Below are 20,090 nucleotides of genomic sequence, written 5' to 3' on the forward strand. Positions count from 1 at the left end.
CCCACCCAGTAGGCTAGAACCGGCCCTGGACACTGTGTAAAATGCAAATAAAAACAGAATGTGATCATCTACAAAACTCATAAACAAAGATAATAAATGGAGGAATACACGCTTAAGGAAGAATATTATTTTAAAAAGTTGTCAAACATTTTTTACTGTTAATGAACTAAACTGACATGGCAGAGCATTACCAGATTTGTAGTGTAGTAACTAACTTTACTTCTGGTTTACCTTATCTTGTAAATGTAACTAACTGACATCTGATTCATGGGCACTGTGTTTTACAATCGTATCTTGTATCAGTTGTTTGTGCTACATGCAAGATGGCCCTGCTGACATATCAACTAGTCTATCACAAATTTAACCTCTGAATGGATAAGTATAAGTAAAGTTCATTAAAAGTAGACACAAAGGTAGACACAATTTTCCATTTCATCATGAGGATTTTTCAGTCAAGAACAAATACCAAAAGTGAAACAATATTTCTTAATTCAACCAGCCTCATCTGTTCATTCCAACAGATTTAGATTTGTTATTGCTGAGCTGAGGTCCTATTGCAGGTATTGATTTTGCAAAATTAGAAAGATTAACTTTAGCTCATGTGCGGTGGACTTTGATTGCACATTGCCAGTTGCCCATCAGTGAAACTTAAAAGTCAGTGACCAGACCTCTGAGGATGTCAGTTAGACATGTTACTGGACAAAACATTGGGGGAAGAGCAGGAGGTGTGGAGAGGTTTATGTGTACATCTCTGATTAGCTGGTGTTATGCTGTTTTTAATGCATTATGGGTACAAATTCTGTGAACCCTAATCCAATGCAACAGGTTGTTTAGGCTGGGGTTCCTATTGTGCAGTATAGGAACCCAACCTATGGAACATATTGGGCAAAATAATCTTCCCCAAATATATATATATTCTCTTTCTTGCATAAGGATGCGGTGTATCGTGTATGGACGACACTGGGTCAGAACACATGCACTTTCAGTCAGGTGTCGGCATAATGACTCCTCCTGCAGCTCGAAGTTGGTTTGGAACTTCCCTTATCTATTGCTTGCTAGTGTTTCTGGGTCTCTAATCCCCCGGAATCTTCATCATGGACGTCAGAGGAATGCCAAGGTTCCCAGTCTGGCCCATGTTTAATAGAGTGGGGAACGAGGTGGACAGGAATCTGGTCTGCCCCACCCTCACCTTCTCATTCTTTTTTTAAATTGTATTTCCATTTTGTTATCAGTGATGCATTCTGCATTCCTCTCACCTTCAGAACCATCATATATTGCATGTGAAATCAAACATGCTGTATGTGGATAAATGTGTGTGTGTGTGTGTGTGTGTGAGAGAGAGAGAGAGAGAGAGAGAGAGAGAGAGAGAGAGAGAGAGAGAGAGAGAGAGAGAGTGTAGTTGTGTGATGGTGTGATGGTGGTGAATGAGTGTGTGAGAGAGAGTCTAAGGGCACATTCCTCTTCTGTGGGTGTGAAACACAATGCTTCCTCCCGTGTCTCAAACAAATGGGTAACAAGACAGACACATTCCATAGGGGCTTTCCCTATCCAAGACGAAATCTGAGAAATGAGTTGGGTAAGAGGCATGGCCAGAGAGCTATGGTATTCCTAGCACATTGATGTCTAGCATTTTAATAATCTGAGTCAGGTCCTATTTTAATCAGTCTGCTGTGTCAAAAAAGTATTTAAAAAGATGTGATGATTCATGCAATGCACTTCCATCTTGGCTTTAACTGTAGTGATGTGGGTTTCATAACGGGTGATCGATGCTATGTAGAAATTCCCCTTTTGGTCAATTTTCAACCTAGGGGTACACATTTAGTGCTAAGGGGGTATGCACATTGAGAACTGATAAAAAAATGATCATGTTCCTGGTTGGAACATCAAGAAATCTATGATATGTAGTACAATACCAGGCCTTCCATGTGTGCATCCTATCGACTGACACAATTCTGCCTGTTATAAGTTTGCTTATTATCAGCATGTGAAGCTATCATTTTAAGGTAAAATAATTAGATTTTAGATTAGAAAAAAACAAAAACAAAACAAAACAAAAACAATCCTAAATGTGCACAATTTTACCAGCTTTCCTGATGTGGCACATCCAAGACTTTGCGACCGTGCTTCCACAAACATAGTTGTTTCAGGACTACAAGTTAATCTAACCTGTCGTTACATGTTTGTTAAGGCTGGTTGCGGTCCATTTAAGGCTCTGGCGCTGGCCTCTGTGAACCTTTGACCCCTGTGCACCGCAGGTGTGTGTTTACCTGTAGCTTCAAGTTCCCACTGCTTTCACTTCCTTGTCCATTACATCAAAGACTGTTAACATGTTCTCTCCTGAGGATGGTGATAAATTATTTCTGAAATATGTTGGAACGCTCTGTTAAGTTATTTTAATAAAACATTGGGGGGGGGGGGGGGGTTCCTGGTTTGTTTCTGCTCACTTGGGTTGCAGCTGCGTCTTTAAACAGGCCTGTTCTTTCAAAGTATAATAGATAATGCCACTATGCCCTAAATGCCTGTGATGGCTGAACCAGTTAGGTGATTGTGGTGGCAGCCTTGTCTCTTTTTGTGAAGGTTCTTTTCACCTTTCCAAGTGCCTTGATCAAATGTCTTATGTGTTCTTAAAGAAGACCGAAGTATAGTGCCAACGCAAGGTGTTTACTTTCTTTTCCCAGGTGGATCTGTGTGCTCTCTTGTTCTTGCGAACACTGAGTGGACAGACAGCAGAGGGGCACTGTGTTTTCTGTCACAGACCAAGGCTGCCAAATTTAAACTAAACTAAAACTAAGGTTATTTAGAAAATAAAAAAAGGTAACTGTCAATTCCCAGGTGGTGTCTGGGTTATTAGATGTATTAGGTTTGTGGAAGGATGGTTATTTCTGGAGATTAAAAATATTTTCTTTTTTAAATGTTCATTCATTCCTGCACGAGTGTTCCCACATTCTGATGTCTTGCATTTTCAACATGAACATGAGGGTTGTAATGAATGGAATGAATGTACATGTATCCTGATTGGATTCACAAAGCTACTCGTCGTATTTCTGTATTACGTTACCTGTGCATAGCCTGGACCAGCACCCTTGCTTCCGAAGCTGCTTAGCTCTCAGTCCGGGTCTCAATCTTTCACACTAGCCGCCTCACCTGTTGCGACTCTAGACGTACTGAACTCGCGATGTTTTGAAGACCGCCTGTAGGTGGAGTCATGACAAACATCTGGTGATCCGGTCTCCTGTCACGTTTTACCCTACAGAGCAGTTCGAGCTGCATGAATTCGGGGTCTCCGGACCGGACACTCTGCCGCAAGGTTTCGGTGAACCATAAATATCTGACCACCACTGTACCGATACACGTGTTACTCGGACGTAAGCTGAATTGCCAAACCTGGGCTACCTTGGCTGTACGCCCTAGATTGGACTTGAACGGCACATTGAATACAGATCTGAATGGGAGGGAGGGAGGCTTCGCGCTGCGCGCCATACGAAGACATGAATAAGGACGGATGAAGTCATCGCCTGCGCTTCTCGCCCACCAAACACTGCCAATGCAGTGATCGATATGGTCTCGGCTGCAGAGGCCTCGTTCTTCCAATCGTATGTAAAGAACGAGGTCATGGAATGTGCGATGCTTCTTTGATAAACCTATGCGCTCAAGAGAGAGGTGAGAGGAGGTAGCTTGTCCATAAGGTAATTTGTCCATAATACCGATCACCTACCGTCTGTTCAATGCGAGCGGTGCCTGTTAAACATCATAGCCTTGTTGGCATCCGTGTAGAATATATGATAGTGAACGAATTTATTCAAATGTTCTGTCAATAGGCTAGATATTATTTCTCGTCTGCACACGTGAGATGCAGATGCAACGCTGGCTGTCACGCGGACCGTGTAGGCTTCCAGAAGTCAACGTGGGTTGAATTCTAGACAAAATGTGTTCATTTTGGAAATTCAACAAAGTGCGCAATAAAACACCATGAAATACAGACTTTGGTTATAATCTGGACTGTGTTCTAATTCATGGTGCAGCAGTTTGTTGACGTGTTTCAAAGGAATGGATAAGTTTCTGCAAATCGCCCCGCATTCGCTGGCCATAGTGCTGTCGCGGGTCGGCGCCGAGGACAAGCCAGCCGTCACCGAAAAGCTCCAGCATCACCATACAGGCTATGAGATATTCGCGGACTTCAAAGCTGAGAATATGCAGCATTTCTGGAACAAGAAAGTCACTGACGCCATATCAGAGACGTTCTTCCTCGGCTGGATAGACGAGCACGTACTACTCATCCAGGGGAAGGAAGATCACCTCGAGGTGCTGCGGGAAGGATGGACCCGAAGAGCTCTCAAACCACCCCGCGGGTTCGAGATTAAATGCATAGGTAGGTTGGGTGACACAGTTTCACACGACTTCAGTCTCTGTTGTCTGTGTTGCACCTTGACTACAATGAGTGACACCAACACATTCCTGAAAGCATAATACCCTTTTGACATAGTTTGACACATGGGCCCTGTAGATAGAAGCAGCACACCAGTAGGCCAAACTTCTAGCAGGGAGCAATATTAACTTATGGGATGTTATGAATGTGTGGTCAACATCCAAAATGTTATGGATATTTTATTTATTTGGTCATTCTGAGCACTGGCCCCTCTGAACCTGGATAAACTGGCAGCTGACTTGGCCACTCTAAGGATCTCTTGGAGACCATGTTTCTCTTTCTAGATTATTTATTTATCTATGCTGATACCAACAGTCTTACTAACATAAGCCTACTTGAAGGTGGAATGCACTTCAGTCAAACGCAAATATGACAAAGTTGCACCCTGTGTGAGAAATGTGTTTTCCATAATATGTTTGTGTGTGTGTGTGTGTGTGTGTGTTTTAACTTATTGACACTAATGAGTTTATTTTTGTGAACAAGTGTGGCCATCTCTGCTTTGCACCTGTCCTTGTAAATAATGCTTATGTATGTTCACACACTCATCATTGGCGAGCAAGGCCAAGCAGTCTTTTGTTTTTCAGCTGTTTGTTACACCAACTAAAGCTCTCCATTGAAACAGTTGGATTAGCTCTTTTCTACTGTTGCCAGTCTTCAGATGCCTGCATGGTGAAGTTGTGGGGATTGAAAAGCACCCAGCTCTGTATAGTCTTTGTAGAAGTTCAGGGTTATGTAAACAGAAGGCTTTCACATGAGCTGGGGCAACAGCAAGCCAGTCTGCAAGAGTGTTGAGAAATATTCTCCTTTAGGCAGATAAGCAGTGTAAAACAAAGGCTTAGCTTGCCTGATACCTAGCACGCTCAACCAGAAGTGGCTGAGGGGGCCTGTACAAGAAGCCCTTACTCCAGCAGACAGAGCTCAGCTGGGTTAGTGTATACAGCCTTGAATTCCCGCCGCTTTATGGGGGAAATGTCAGGCCCGTGATGGGTCTGGGCGGCTCGGGGCTGCCTGGGAGGCACCCGGCACCGCTGATAGCAGCCTGGAGTGATAACCTGTGGAATGTGGAACAATGACAGAATGCAGCAATCTCTTATCTACCTGGTGAAGTTTGAGTGTAGTGTTTACCAATGTCAACCTCACAGGATGGGAGGATCGATAACCTTACTTCACAATAAAATGTATACACCTGCTCTACACTGTTACTTCTTTTGTGCTCCTTCACACATCTGAACACTGGTGCAGTTGTGTGTTTGAGTGTGTGTGGTGCTGTATGCAAGTCCTAGACTGAGGTTTGTTGGGATTTGACAGGTTCAGGGCCACACGGACTGGTCTGGACTCCCTCTCCGCTCTTTTCCCAAGCGTCGTCTGGTGATGTCTATAGCCACCTCTCAGCATGACTCAGTGCTTGATAGTGTTATATATTAAAGGAACCGAGTGGTAATTCCTATGGCAGATCCCTTGCGATGTATTATTCTGCTCTTGTGAATGGAGCCCTGCTGGCTGGGCTGTGGTGGAAATACAAGTTTTCTCTTCGGCTTTGTCTTCATTCATGCCTCTAATGTTGTGGTTGGAGGATCACTGTTTTTCCCTGTGTGTTTTTGTGTGTCTCTGTCTATTTGTGTGTGGTCTGTGCAGGGCAATCCCCTTCACCCATAGCACAGGGAGTTGCCCATTCCTGATGGCAAAGTCTGGAATTCCCTACATGCTTGTAATAAGTCAAACTGAGCACATTTTTCTGCTATCTTTGAGTTGTAGGTGATTGGGCCTTGTTTTAGTGCATTACCTCAGGAACCTTGGTGATGTCAATCTGCATTGGTTAGGCAAACTGACTTGAAGTACACCAGTGCTCAACTTCTATCAAAACTCTTTTTACCTTTATTGTGGCGTTATGGAACTCTTGGTGATCTGGTTGTGTCTAGTGTGAGTTGATCTCTGTCCCACCAAGAGAATGCACTCGTTGTTTAATTGCCATGTGGTCATTCCCAGAACTATCTATAGCGTACACCTACCTCTCACACACACACACACACACACACACACACACACACACACACACACACACACACACACACACACACATTGCCACAGTAACCCTGATGTCATGGGAAGTGTTTTTTCCTCTGTTAACTTCGGTCACTGAGTTATCTTTGGAATTGCAGTGCCCCTCCCTCTTTTGTCTTTAGGGAAAAAGGAAAAAAGACTCATGGCATGCCCCCTGACTTCCTAAGAAGGTCAAATTCCTCCTCTTTTTTGTTGACTAGTCAGAGCAAAAGGGAGAATACCTTATGCAACTTTTAACTGGACACAGATTAAGCCTCGTCATAGACTACATGCTCTTTTTCAGTCGAGATTATCATTCAGTTTGTCTTTTAGTCTAGGACTAGTTTAGAATCCAGTGTCCCGGAAACTGGGCCCACAGTCTTGGGACTCTTGAATACTTAGGGCACAGAATCTGCAGTGCGTGGAAACCAGGGTGAGACGGGGCATCAATACCAACGTTACTCAGTGCAATGGGTAGTGCGTGTCACTTTAGATAAAACTTTAACTTTGATAAAGCAGAAATAAGTTGAGTAATTTTGAGGGGTTTCTTAACATCTAGAGGAACATGGCGGTAGTTGACTGAGAGGTTGTCTTTTTTAGAAGTTTCATGGAAGTGGTGTGACCTTAACATAATTGTACTGAGAGTTTCTTTGTGTGTGCGCTGACCCTGTCTGTGATCTGTGTTTGTGTGGTGTTGCGTGGTATTCAAAAAGCCAAATGATTTTGCCTTGTAATTGAATTTTGTGCAGGATAGTATTAACCAGGAAATGATGAGACTTTCTTCAGTGCACATGTGTCTGAATCTGGTCGGAGCCTTTGATGTCGACTCGCCCTGTGTGTGTGTGTGTGTGTGTGTGTGTTGGGTGTCACCGTCTGGGTTGATGGCTTCATGTCCCCCTCCCATGACTTGACCTTGTGTCACAGCGCAGACTGCAAAGTGCCAGTGCTCTGAACTGATTTCCAAATCCTCTTCCCCTCAGCTTGGGCTCCTAATTCTGTTATGCCTTTAGTGTGACCCAAACTCCAAAAAAGCTCCTAATCTATGCCTGATTAAGGTTCAAGGTTATTAAGCACCTGGATTAAACACCTCCTGTAAAAACGGACCGGTTTCAAGAACATGTGCAACTGTGAAACATCCCCGCCAAAGAAGAGGGATTAGAGACTTGGCCCGGGATTAAAATCTGAAGCCCCCTGCACCCACTGTGTGCTAATCACAGTTTTTTTTTTAAAGCTGCTACTGAGCAATCCACTCTCCCACCATATCTCAGTTTCTTTTTAATTCTTTCACATTCCTGTCTTTTCATTTTTTGCTGCTGCTATTTCTCTCTCTCTCTCTCTCTCTCTCCTCTCTCTCTCTCTCTCTCTCTCTCTTTCTCTCTACATCTCTGTTGGACTGTCTAAGGGTCCGTTTAGAGGATGGATGACATCTCATGTTAATCAGTCCCACAGAGGCATGCAACTTGTTCAAGTAATTCACCTGAGCACACACAGAGCCACTCCCTCTAGTCTGCAAGTCTCTAACATATAGATACACGGTTTATTTTAAATATGAGATCCTATTTATCCCAACACCTCTGGATTTAAGAGAAACCCCCCCCCATCTCTACCAATGATCATGATTACCACATTCAAGGTGAACATGATTATACTTCAGTGTTTGACAGGATATTGTTCCATGATTTCCTGGCAGAACAGAAAATGTAATGAAGGATTTCACCTCTAAATATATGCTTCTTCTCACCCACCCAAACACACTCTCTTTGAAATGATCAACAATCCCTAACAACCGACACCGTTAACAACCTAAACTTAATAAGCAAGTAATAACAAGTTCCTCATCACAACTGCCTGAGTCAGGCTACTTCAGGGTGGGCAGCAGCAGTGCCCTGTGTTCTGTATGGAGAATAGAGGGCAGACTAAAAGGCTTGGCTGCCACTGGCGTCTTCATCTCGCAGTGAACTTGGTCTGGCATCAGCTCAAAGAGGCTCTCAGTCTCTCAGTTCAGAACAATGATGGTCTTGCTTCAGACTATAGCTACTAATTAAGAAGTAGGCTTGATCTTGGATTGATCATACTTGCTGTTGTTGAGGCTGTTTTGTTTTCAACGTCTTGTTGTCTTGCTCATGTTTGTATGTGCCACAGTATTTAGTTTTATGTCTGAAACAATATGTTTGCTTGCCTAATACCTTATGATCATAATCAGAAAGATAGAAAGACAAAAAGAATGAAAGAAAGAAAGAAAGAAAGAAAACAAAAGAAAAGAAGAAAGAAAGAGAAAGAAGTCAAAGAAGTCAACCCTTTTTGTTCTCACAAAGTGCTGATAACAGTGACTGCGTATGCACTTCAGTATACCGGATATGAGGCTTATCCCGGTTTTGATCATATTCGGGGATATGATGTTTACATTAACACAGAGAAACCCAGTTATTAATATCCCTGTATATGTATGATAGTATCCTGGTTACCAACAAAAAAGTTCTATTAGCACACCTTGTCCCGGTTTCTAATGCAATCGCATGTTTGGTGTACATATATGGAACAGTATCCCGTTTTTTGGTTCAGAAAGGTTTGAGAAAATCAAGCCAAGTCAGTACATTGAAATACTGAAATACTGAAGCAGGAGCTAACTGTAGGCTATTATAATATGGCAAAGTTGTGTGATTGGTGATCCACCAACCAATTATGTAACTATTTTCATATTACTATTAATCATGTAACTATTTTCATGTATTCTATTTTGCAATAGATGCTGTCGTAATGTATTGATGTATATAAAGTATACAGCACTTCCCTTTGTTTTACAAAAGGCCTATATATTTGTGGGGCAGCCGTGGCCTACTGGTTAGGACTTTGGACCTGTTACCGGAGGGTTGCTGGTTCGAACCCCGACCAGTAGGCACGGCTGAAGTGCCCTTGAGCAAGGCACCCAACCCCTCACTGCTCCCCGAGCGCCGCTGTTGTTGCAGGCAGCTCACTGCGCCGGTATTAGTGTGTGCTTCACCTCACTCTGTGTTCACTGTGTGCTGTGTGTGTTTCACTAATTCACGGATTGGGATAAATGCAGAGACCAAATTCCCCTCACGGGATCAAAAGAGTATATATACTTATACTTATTGTGCAAGGGGTGCCAATACTGCTAGTTGTAGACCTGTCTACTTTTGAGGTATGGTTTGGTGTAAGAAAACAAATAGAAAGCATAAACCATGTTGCTCAGACTATGTGATTGGCCTATACACAAAGTCAGATATGTTCAGATGATTAGGCTCTCGTATTGTTGAAGTTAGCTCCTTTGTTGGTGTAAGTCAAAGATACAGCTTAGTAGGCATAGACAAGGCTTAAATGGAGTAATGTTCTGACATTTTAAAGTACCGTAGTTCTCTCTTTGTTTCACTATTATCATGTTACATTGTTGACCCTAAACTTCTTTGTGAAATTGTAGTCATATTGCGATATGGCGACCCCCATCCCTCCTCCTGTCACTCTCAATTCTTATATCTGTATAAAAGCACCAAAATATAAAAAAAATAGCATTTTGTTTTACAAAATGTAGCTATTTTCACGCACTACATAAATAAGAATGCTACATGGATCATTTTGTGTCAAATCAGATGGTACAGCGGTTTTCAGTTCTTAAGGACCCAATCGCAGGCAGCTCAGATCAGTGATAAAGTTTTCTTTTAATGAGAAAGGTATCAATTCCTCATGGAACACAAATTGCAGTCTTCAAACTCAAGAGGCAGGCAAAAAGGCAAATGCAAAATCCAGGGCAAAAATAATCCAAGGCAGAGTTCAAAACATAGGTCCAGAACAGGCAGGCTTCAAAAATACAAGTTCAAAAAAACTTAGTGACATTGACTCAGCACAGGAAACAAGCTGGCACGATCTAGCACAGACTGAGAAGACCTCAGGGTTTAAATACCCACAAACTAATCAGGCAACAAAGAACAGGTGAGTCTACAAAATGGCGGGAATTCAAACAAAGAGAGGGGTGGAGTCAGAAGCACATGGCAAACTCAAACAAAACCACATGGGTACATAACATGACAGTTCAAGGTAAACAAAGGCACATGTTGTCAGGAAAAACAAAAACAAGAACTTAGGCCAGAGCAGCATCACTAACAGTACCCCCCCTTCTACGGACGCCTCCTGGCGTCTTCTTGGGAGAAGCCGGATGTGTCTTGAGAAAGTCTTTAACGAGGGTACGGTCCAGGATATCCCGATTTGGAACCCAACACCTTTCTTCTGGACCATAGCCCTCCCAGTCCACTAAGAACTAGAGACCACGGCCCCGGCGACGGACGTCCAGGAGCCGACAAACAAAAAAAGTCTGAGCCATCGATGACTCGCCGTGGAGGAGGGGGCTTGGGGGGCAGGGCAGAGTTGATTACAGATAAAGGGCTTCACTCTGGACACATGGAAGGTGGGGTGGATACGACGAAGGGTGGGAGGGAGCTTCTCCCTCCGACTGATGAACGCTTGGGTGCGTCTTGCCCCAGAATGACCGGACAGCTGGGATGAATGGCCCCACTGCAAGACCTGGGAACGAAGAGACACAGGGACAAACAGGCGATTTACAGGACATTGGATAGGTGCAGCAATGTCTGGTTGGGACGAACGCACCAGCGACTCTATGTCCCATTGAACTACCCCGACAAAACAGTGGTCAGGCAGAATGTTTCCAGGCTTCACAGGATTACCTGCAGAAGCAAAGATGCGGGAGAGGGCATCTGGCTTGGCATTCTTGGACCCAGGCCGGTAGGACAAGGTAAAATTTAACTTAGAGAAGGAGAGAGACCAGCGGGCTTGGCGAGAATTCAGGCGTTTAGCAGTGCGAATGTATTCTAGATTCTTATGATCTGTCCATACTAAGAACAGAACTTTAGACCCCTCCAGCCAGTGCCTCCACTCCTCCAGGGCCAACTTAACAGCTAGTAATTCTCTATCGCCAATATCATAGTTGCGTTCTGGGGGGGGTGAGGCGATGGGAAAAAATGCACAGGGGTGTACCTTCTCATCCACGGCCGATCGTTGAGATAAGATGGCACCCACCCCCACATCAGAAGCGTCCACTTCCACAATGAACAGGCGGTCGGGGTCTGGCTGAATCAGGATGCGAGCAGAGGTAAACCACTTCTTGAGCCCGACGAAGGCCCTTTCAGCAGCAGCAAACCAGATGAATCTTGCGGCTGTTGAGGTAAGAGCAGTGAGAGGAGCCGCCAGCGCGCTGAAGTCCCTAACGAACCGTCGATAGAAATTGGCGAATCCTAAAAAGCATTGTAGCTCACGACGGTGAGTAGGTTGGGGCCAATCAACAACAGCCTTGACCTTCTGTTGATCCATCTGGATGGCCCCAGCAGAGATGACATACCCCAGGAAGGACACAGTGTTGCGATGAAATTCACATTTCTCTGCCTTGACGAAAAGTTGATTCTCAAGGAGGCATTGAAGGACTTGGCGGACATGGATAATGTGCTCAGACAGGGTCCGGGAAAAAATTAGAATGTCGTCCAAATAAACAAAAACAAATTTATTGAGCACGTCTCTCAGGATATCATTTACCAGGGCTTGGAACACGGCAGGAGCATTAGTAAGCCCAAATGGTAGGACAAGATATTCATAATGCCCCGTCAGGGTATTAAAAGCTGTCTTCCATTCATCTCCCTCCCTAATCCGGACAAGGTGGTAGGCGTTACGGAGGTCTAGCTTGGTGAAGGCAGATCCATGGAGAAGCTCAAATTCAGAAGACATCAGGATAACGGTCCTTGAGTGTGATGTCGTTAAGGCCACAATAGTCAATACAATGGGGCAGGGAACCATCCTTCTTTGCCACAAAAAAGAACCCTGCTCCAGCAGGAGAGGACAACGGACGGATTATTCCTGCAGCCAAAGATTCCTGAATGTACTTCTCCATGGCTTCAGTTTCAGAACGAGAGAGAGTATAGGCGCCCCCTAGGTGGAGTTCTACCAGGTAAAAGGAGAATGCCACAGTCATAAGGACGATGGGGAGGTAAGGCGGTTGCCCGAGACTTGCTGAAGACTGCCTTGAGGTCCATGTACTCCAGTGGAACACCAGACAGGTCAGGAAACTCTCCAGGGTGGTCCTCAGTGGGGGAAGGAGGCACGTGTGCTTGGCAGAGACAGAGCGATAAACAGGACGGGCTCCAGCCCAAAATCTTATTGTTGACCCAATCAATGTGGGAATTGTGCTTCTTTAACCAGGGATGACCATTTGGTGGAAGTGACGCTCACCAGTACTCATCGGCCTACGGGTGAGCCTCACCTTTTACTGGGCAAGAAGGGACAAAGTGGCCCGAGTCACCACAGTACAGACAACAGTTGGATTGGATTCTCTGCTGCTGAGAGGTGGTAACGGTTAATCTGCATTGGCTCAGGGTCCGGATCCGAAACTGAGGCAGGTGGCAAGGCTGGCAGAGTGGTGATCCCACCTGTAGGTGCTTTCCTAGGGCCTTTGGTGAGTCTCCACTTATTACGCTGTTGCAGCCGGGCATCAATGCGAACGGCCAGGTCGATCAGGTCATCAAGGCTGTTGGGTCACTCCTCTGCGATTAACTAGTCCTTAATGCTCTCAGATAGCCCATTGAAGAACACATCAAACCGAGCTTCGTCATTCCTTCCACAAGAGGCAGCTAGAGTCCGAAACTCAATGGAGTAGTCCGATACTGAGCAACTTCCCTGTCGAATATGGACCAACTCACGTGTAGTGTTAATTTCGTCAGACGAGACGAGAGGAAAAATGTTCGTCAACAACCTTTTTTTCCATGACTAAGACGAGACGATGACGAGACTGCACTAATGTCCTGAAATACTGACTAAGACTATCTTAAGATGCATTATTGTTGACGAAAAAAGACGAGACTAAAATGTTTTGCTTGAAATAAAAACCAAGATAAAATTTCTCTTCCATTTTCGTCTACAAAATGAGAAGACAGAATAGCTGTTACCTTTTCAAAATATTCCGAATGAGTTCATGGTTCATGCGCAGCAGCTTTCCTGTAGGCTAGTCTACGTGCTGTTGCTGCAACCCTGTGGCTGCAGCAGGAAACTACATGGAACAAAAACACCGGAGATTTCTGTCAGAGTTAGCAACCTAAGCTTTATGCCACAATGCTACATACCCAGAAGTTGAAGCTTCTCTCATACATATACAAATTAACATCACCCAGAATGTCCATACGAAAAGTTTCAGCAAGTAATGTCAACTATTTAACTAGTTACACTGATGATGTAAAGTTTGCTAGCAAGTAAGCTAATATGGAAAGTTCGCTAGCAAGTTAGCTAAGATTGAGAGTTTGTGTTGCGTTTGGGCGCATATCGCCATCTAGCGTGGCGGAGTAAAACATTCATACTTGGGTCCAAGACAGTGTCTCTCAAACTTTTTCAGATGAAGGACCACTTAACTAATCAATAAAAAAGAAACGCACGGACCACCTAGCTAAAAAAAAATATAGACCTAGCAGTATATTAGCCTACACAATACTCACTGAACCACCTTGCTTATTGTCTTTGCACTTTATTTAATTGTGTCAGAGGATTCATATGATTTAAACTGGCATATCTGACATAGACAGTGTTGTAGAACAGTTTGAATGTACATACAAGTTGGTTCAATATTGCAAACAACTCATCTATATTATATTTTACCACGTCTGCTCGTGGACCACTTGAGATAGCTTGCGGACCACCAGTGGTCCCCGGACCACACTTTGTGAAACACTGGTCTATGAAGATCATGACAGTGGTCCAGTCAAATCTTTTACTGTCTATGGTCAAATCCCAGCCGAGCTATAACTGTAGCTGTGCATGTACTGACTGTGCATGCACTGACTGACAAAAAAAAATCAGAATGAGTAATTATAACACGAGTAGCCCTGTGGACACAATATTGTTGGAAAATTGAGATGTGTGAAACACTATTTGACTCAAATGGTAATCAGAAATAATTTGTTATAAAAAAAGACTAAAATGTTCTGACTAAGACTAAGATAGCTTTAGTTTTCTTTTGACTAAAACTAGACTAAAATGACGAGACTTTTAGTTGACTAAAACTTGACTAACAAAAATGATATTTGAATGACTAAATATGACAAAGACTAAAAAGGACATTTCGTCACAAGACTAAGACTAAGACTAAATTAAAAATAAGTGACAAAATTAACACTACTCACGTGCAGGGTCTTTACCATGTTTGGAACGGTCAAAAACTTTCTTCATCTCTTCTTGCAAAACTGTGCCCTGGCCTCCCAGATAGCTGAGCCCCACTCTCTTGCCCGCCCATACAACTGGGTTATGACATAGGCCACCTTGGACCTGTCGGAGGGGAAAGTAGTGGGTTGCAGCTGGAAGATTAGCTTACATTGGGTGAGGAAGGACCGGCAGGTTCCAGGTTCCCCTGAGTAATGCTGCGGGTGTGGCAGACGAGGTTCTGAGACGGAGAACAGGGTGTGGAGCGGCAGGTGCAGGAGGAGGTGGTGAAGGCGCTGGGGTCTGAGCCAGTTGAAGCTGTTGTACCTGGGCTGCTAGATCTGTGAACCCAGTCGACATGGCCTCCACAGTCTTCGAAATCACATCCAGCTGGTTCTGTTGTCTTCCCAGTAGGATGCCATGTTGCTCAATGAATGCCTTCAACTGACCCGAGTCTGCTGGGTCCATGCTGGCTAGATCGTACTGTTAGGTTTTCAGTTCTTAAGGACCCAATCGCAGGCAGCTCAGATCAGTGATAAAGTTTTCTTTTAATGAGAAAGACACAGGTATCAATTCCTCATGGAACACAAATTGCAGTCTTCAAACTCAAGAGGCAGGCAAAAAGGCAAATGCAAAATCCAGGGCAAAAATAATCCAAGGCAGAGTTTAAAACATAGGTCCAGAACAGGCAGGCTTCAAAAATACAAGGTCAAAAATCTTACAGTGACTCAGCACAGGAAGCACGCTGGCACAATCTGGCACAGACTGAGAAGACCTCAGGGTTTAAATACCCACAAACTAATCAGGCAAACAAAGAACAGGTGAGTCTACAAAATGGCGGGAATTGAAACAAAGAGAGGGGCGGAGTCAGAAGCACATGGCAAACTCAAACAAAACCACATGGGTACATCACATGACAGTTCAAGGTAAACAAAGGCACATGTTGTCAGGAAAAACAAAAACAAGAACTTAGGCCAGAGCAGCATCACTAACAGCAGCAACCAAATTCCGAGTGTGGAATTGCTGCACCATCTCCAACTTTGATCAGTGTGTGTCCACATAACGTGTAGGTTCCAGAACACCTGTGGAATATTTTAATTTCATTTCATTTTCATAGTTTTTTCACCCTTGAATTTTTAAGTCATTACATTCTTAAAAATGCCTTATGTTGAAAGCCAAATTTTGGCATTCAGATCTATGTCCATTTATTTTATAAAAGGCTCTAGATTCAGAACAAAGTGATATTGAGAGAATTTTGTACCCACATTGCATCAATTAGTATTTTGTCCGCAAATTCAATACTTTGTTAATGTGCCAATATTAGGTCTCCACAACATTTGAACACAAAGAATCAAACATGGTGTGATTGCATTTTTGGTCAATCTCATGGGACTAAAGTGGTATGTGGGGTAGCTAGTAGGAACATGAAAATCTATGTGGGAATAGCTCAGAGTGATCATTCAAAGTGCAATGTTGTACAATCATAGATAAAACACATAGTTAATTTGCAATAGTATACGTATGTAGCCTATCTATGGTACCACATTGGCACTTTGTGTATTGAATGCCCATACAATGACATACTTGCACATACATTTCCACAATCCTTTGAAAATGATTAAAAAACACAACCTCCCCTTGTTTTATCATTAATATGTTTATGCCCATTCTTAGTAGTGACCTCAAGTCAGGATTGATGTGAAATTTGTTCAAGAACCCCATTGTCACTTCTAGAGCCTTATAGAAAGTAGGCCTATAAGTATGCGGTACAAACGTTCAGTAAGTTAGCCATATTGAGAACCTGCCTCCCTTCCAACCTGCAAACTTTGGACTGGCTGAGAATAACACTTTTCAAGATATTGCCCAATCATGGCTTTCCAGATTAAGTGTTTTCAGGCTTTAAAACTGAAATAATATCATAGGCTAAACAAATATGAACACAGGATTTAAAAAGAAACATTTTACAGGCCTTGGTTTTGGGACCCATTCATTATATAGACAGCGTTAGAACAAAATCTGGGATGGTGCAGTAACAACTCAAGGGCACTTCAGCCGTTCCTACTAAAACAAAGACATGGTGTGTGCTCTTTTCTTTCCATGGCATGGTATTTTGTAGTGGTTTTTGTTTTTATTAAATAGATTTCTTTTCCACATATGTGAAAAAATAGCGAATCACACATAGAGCCAAGCCACATGTCCCATATCCAGTTATATGTGCTGTTGCTGCGTATGCACCCTGCTGCTGCTGGAGGGGTGCCTGCAGCCGGCTCTGTAGGGGTCAGCCAGCACGCACTGCCCCAGGAAGTAAAAGGACAAGGTCCCTGACATCACCTGCTCCCAGAGAGGGACACTGAAGTCAAGTCATGTATGCAAAAACAATGACATTGGTGTTTCCTCTTGTTGCACGGCCAAACAAAACAAACCGGGGGTGGGTGGGTGGGGGTTGGGGCGGGGGGGAGGGGGGGTGTTGTAGCCGTCACAGGAAGGAAATGCTAGGCCTGTTCGGGAAGAGAACCAGCTACCCTGCCCTGCTGCTTTCTCCTCAGTGGAAGGAAGGGGAGGAGGGACCAGAAGGCAGAAAATTGGGGGAAGCGATGGGTGGGATGTAGGGACTTTGTAATGGATATGTCAGTGCAGCAATAAAGCTGTGCTGTGAATGACCAGCAACAACAACATGGTTCTCGCATGTGATTAGTTAGAGTTGCTCTCCTGATGAAAGCTAGAGTGAATCATCTGTTTTCTTGTTGTTGAGTTGTAGGAAATCATAGGAATACAAGACACCGCAAATGCTTTTTGTCACTGTTGCTCTTGCATCAGATCAGCTGCATACCTCTTAGTCATGTCACTTTCCTCACAACGGACATTCTTGGGATTTAGTGCCTTCAGGAGTTGGAAAGTTTAGCTACCAACCACACTGCAGTAATGACTTTGAAATGGAGAGGAAGGCATCTTAATGACACACACACGCACGCACGCACACACACACACACACGAACAAAAACACACACACACACACACACACACGCACAAATACACACACACGCACACACACACACACACACACACACACACACACACACACACACACACACACACACACATAATCTGTCGAGGTGAAGTACCATGTCTTCAGTAAGGGCCTTTGTATTCTAACTTAGACTTGACTGGGCCTGCACAAACTGTCAGCTCATGTGATTCACCTAAAAATCATCTTTAAAACAGCCCTCAATGGTAGAGAGACTCAAATTCAGCTTTAAAACAGCCCTCAATAGCACAGAGGCTCAAATTCAGCTTTACAACAGCCCTCAGTGGTAGAGAGGCTCAAATTCAGTGTTTTATGACAGAGACTGATTTATGATGTGATGGCTCATCTTCAGAGCAACAGTTCAATGGTTCATAGTCACTTTACTTCACCTAGACCAGTGTTTCTCAAACTTCTTCAGACCAAGGACAAATAAAAAAAAAAAAAAAAAAAATCACGGACCCCCTAGCTAAAAAAAAAAAAAACAATATCCCTACTTTAGCAGTATACTACACAATAGGCCTACTCACTGAACCACCTTGTTTATTGTCTTTGCACCTTGCCTATTGTGTCAGAGGATTCATATGATGTTCATATGATGTGGTTCATTAATTAAAAAAAAAAATATATATATTATGTGTATTTATGTATTTTTTGTAATGTTGTGTGCTCGTACTGCTGCAAAACTAATTGCCGGACAAATAAAAGGCATTACATTACATTAAACTGGCGTAGCTTACATAGGCAGTGTTGCAGAACTGTTTGGATTTACATACAAGTTGGTTCAATATTGTATTTTACCAAGTCTGCTTGCGGACCACTTGGGATAGCTTGCGGACCACCAGTGATCCCTGGACCACACTTTGAGAAACACTGACCTAGACCTAGAGACCTTAGTGTATAGTTCACTGAAGTATGCATGTGAATGGTCAGCATAAAGCGCATAACAAGTGCATCTGAAAGACAAAAGCATTTCTGAGGGATGAGGGATGCTCCTACAACCAACAGAACAGAACAAAGAAGTGGAAGAAGATGGGATAATCTCTGAACAACCAGTGCAGTTACTGAAAGGCTGATGAAGCAAGCACTGTGTGCCTATGCAACTGAGTGTGTGTGTGTGTGTGTGTGAGAGAGAGAGTTTGTGGGTGTCTTTGTTATGTGTGTGTGTGTGTGTTTCACAACATCTCTGTGTCACTCCTTAGACATGTCAGAGTTTTTCAGGTATGACAGTAAATCCATCAGTTGAAAGACAACCTCTAATTTTGGCCAAAGCAAGAGGAATTAATCTCATCATTCATTCATTCAACACAAAAGACGTATATATGAATGTATATCTAAATATGCATGTATTCATGACCCGAGTGGCTTCACCTGGTTGAAACTAGGCTATAGGTGTGTCGGTGTCTTTGATAAGGGTCGGCCTTGCAGGGTGAGTTGAAGGTGAAGGAAGGTTTTGGAGGGATGACTCTATAAGAAAGTATGCCCCGCGGTCACCTTTTCTGTGATTGCTGTGATTTCCTCATGCCTCCGTTTTTTCAATTGACTTTGCGTACATGTATACACATGTGCTCCATATATATCTCAGACTTCACATAGCTTTGAGCTGGCGTTCATTTCAAGGACGTGGCATTTATTTGTGAAAATTGAGTTAATTTGTCTGAATTGCAGTGTAATTATGTCTTCATATGCATTCTATATATAGAAACTCTTCTAAATAATCAAGGCACTTCCCTTCTACAAAGCAGCACAATATGTATAACCTGTCATAAAATTGACATAATATATCATTAAAATCACACTAATTATCAGCCATATAACACCTACACACACACACACGCACACACACACACACACACATACACACGCACACACAAACTCCCATTAATTGACCATTAATAAGCTTTGCTGTAATCCATCTGGTTCATGGCAGAGTCAGGCCCATAGGCCCAGAGAGATGAGAGGGAGATGGCCTCCTCCCTGTCGAGCTCTCTCAACCCTCTCAGCTCTCTGTCAGCTGCATACTTGGCTGGTGTCGTGTCCGGGCGGATGTTGCCTGTGCAGGTTGGAGAGATTCACTCTTTGTCAGGGCCAGCTCATAAATCTGCTGCTCCTGTCTGGGGGTCCTCATCCTTACCTTCACACACACACACATCATACACAACACTCACACACACACACACACACACGCACACATACACACACACACACACACACACACACACACACACACAAACACACATCATACACACAGACACACACACACACTCACCCACACATCAAACAAACACACACATACACACACACACACAATGAACTTATACTTTTTAACAGTTCATTAATAGAGCATCACAACTTCACCTCAGGCAAACGTTCCTACAAATCTTTTAACATGAGTTATTT

The 20,090-nt window shown here is 43.5% G+C and overlaps 1 protein-coding gene across 1 annotated transcript in view; it reads left to right on the top strand.

Annotated features, from left to right (window-relative positions):
- The first annotated feature begins 3,265 nt into the window (after window positions 1-3,265).
- The window catches only part of stox2a (storkhead box 2a), a 78,133-nt gene continuing 61,308 nt past the window's right edge, over window positions 3,266-20,090 (top strand). The window contains exon 1 of the mRNA XM_042104497.1: window positions 3,266-4,369. Coding sequence (XP_041960431.1) covers window positions 4,048-4,369 — 322 coding nt within the window. The 5' untranslated portion in view covers window positions 3,266-4,047. The remainder of the gene's footprint in view (window positions 4,370-20,090) is intronic.

The sequence above is a fragment of the Alosa sapidissima genome, chromosome 1 (assembly GCF_018492685.1).
Source record: "Alosa sapidissima isolate fAloSap1 chromosome 1, fAloSap1.pri, whole genome shotgun sequence".
Taxonomy (NCBI): domain Eukaryota; kingdom Metazoa; phylum Chordata; class Actinopteri; order Clupeiformes; family Clupeidae; genus Alosa; species Alosa sapidissima.